Raw genomic sequence first — 1,538 nt, 5'->3', positions numbered from 1 at the left:
TGCCAGGTGCTGGCGGGAGCGGGGGAGAATCATCTCTTCATTCGAGACCTTGAATTGCAGTTTCATGTTTGCTTTCCGCACTTACACGTCCCACTGCGCAATCAGATCAGCTCCGGTTTCCAAGTGAGCTAAAATTGCGTTCTTGCGCGTGGCCGGCTCCTGACAAGGTAGTAGTAGTTGTGTAACGCTCACAATAGGGAGCCATTATGACACGCAGTGATGGAATGCGAGGCCCGTATGCTTAGCTGGAACGCGAGGGCACTCCACGGAACAGGTTACAGAGTCAACTGCTTATGAATCATACCTTCCGCGAGAAGGCTTCCAAATGGTTTCTTCGTCAAAGTGAAGCCCGTCACGCAGTTCGCTCGTCCAGAGGTGAAATATGTACGATGCGAGTAGCGTTTGGGGGGACTTCAGCTGCGAACAGTTGAAACTCCGACGGGCCACCCTTCTGTTGTTATATTGGCAACTCCGGAGGCCCCCCCCCTTCTGTTACTATGTTTCGTAGTAAAGTGAACACGAATGACTACGGTAAAGGTGTCAGCATGATTACGATGAAAGGGATCGCGAACGTTACTCAGGACTGGAAACAAGTGATGCTCACTCCACAAGTCAATGATAGATTGATAAAGGAGGATCACTAGCAGTCGAAAAAGCCGAGAAGAAACTAGTGGCAGGACCAACAGAACGAACGACGGCTCGGTGAAGCACAGATGTGAAATTGGCCCTTACCATTCACAACTGTGTTCTTGATGTTCGAGATTGTTGCGCCACTGCTGCTCGGCGCGGCTCTCCGAGTTCCTGAATGCAATGTCGCCTGCCCGTGACAAACCGCCAATGCGACGCGTGTCCCAATGGGCAACGTGCCCCCCGTCCCACCTCCTGGGCGCGTCGCCGGCCTCTGCCGAACGGACTCGTGATCAGCCGGGCTTTCTATAGCACCGGTAAACCGCGAGGAGCTTCCGCGGTCGCGTCTCGCTTCCCGCCAGGTAAGAAGGCGATATTCCGGCAGCGCGGCGGCACCTACTGCGACTCCCTCACGGACAGTTTTTATTCTTTGGCGCCTGAATTTCAGGTTGAGTGGAGAAGCCCCGTTCCAATTTCGTGCCCGTTCAAGCTTGTTAAAGGACGTCAAAGCGGAGGCCGAGGCTCCACAGAGGAGGAAGGCAGAAGTTCAGGATGGCTCGAGACGCTTTTTATCTCAGCTTGGCGCTTGCCTTTCTGCTCTTCATTAGTGCGTTAGGTGGGTCATCGGCTTCAGGCGGCGTCGAAATGGAACTGCAGCATGAGACAGGAGATGCGAGTTTCCAGATCGAGCCAAGTTCGGAAGCTGCTGAGCATATGCTGGGGCATGCAAGTTCTCCAATCCAGCCAAGTCCGGAAGCTGCCGAGCAGGACAAAGAGACCCCAGACCCAGCCGTTGAGGAAGACGGTCAGCATCAAGCGAAGTCCGTGGGTGGTCGCCGGATAACAGGTTTTACCCCGAAGTCGGCAGCGCTCCTTGGAGGTGCCGCAGCCGCGTGGCTGGGGTTGTAACG

The 1,538-nt window shown here is 54.9% G+C and overlaps 1 protein-coding gene across 1 annotated transcript; it reads left to right on the top strand.

Moving 5' to 3' along the window:
* The first annotated feature begins 661 nt into the window (after positions 1-661).
* CSUI_007777 (uncharacterized protein) lies at positions 662-1,483 on the top strand. Its single transcript, XM_068067921.1, has one exon. The coding sequence runs from the start codon at positions 806-808 to the stop codon at positions 1,241-1,243; it is 438 nt and encodes a 145-aa protein (XP_067920102.1). The 5' UTR covers positions 662-805; the 3' UTR covers positions 1,244-1,483.
* The last annotated feature ends 55 nt before the right edge of the window (positions 1,484-1,538 follow it).

The sequence above is a fragment of the Cystoisospora suis genome (genome assembly GCF_002600585.1).
Source record: "Cystoisospora suis strain Wien I chromosome Unknown contig_4186, whole genome shotgun sequence".
In the NCBI taxonomy this organism is placed as follows: Eukaryota; Apicomplexa; class Conoidasida; order Eucoccidiorida; family Sarcocystidae; genus Cystoisospora; species Cystoisospora suis.
This window is presented reverse-complemented; position numbering and strand designations above follow the sequence as displayed.

Coding starts and splice junctions, on each gene's coding strand:
- CSUI_007777 (XM_068067921.1), top strand. CDS start 806: ATGCAATGTCGCCTGCCCGTGACAAACCGCCAATGCGACGCGTGTCCC.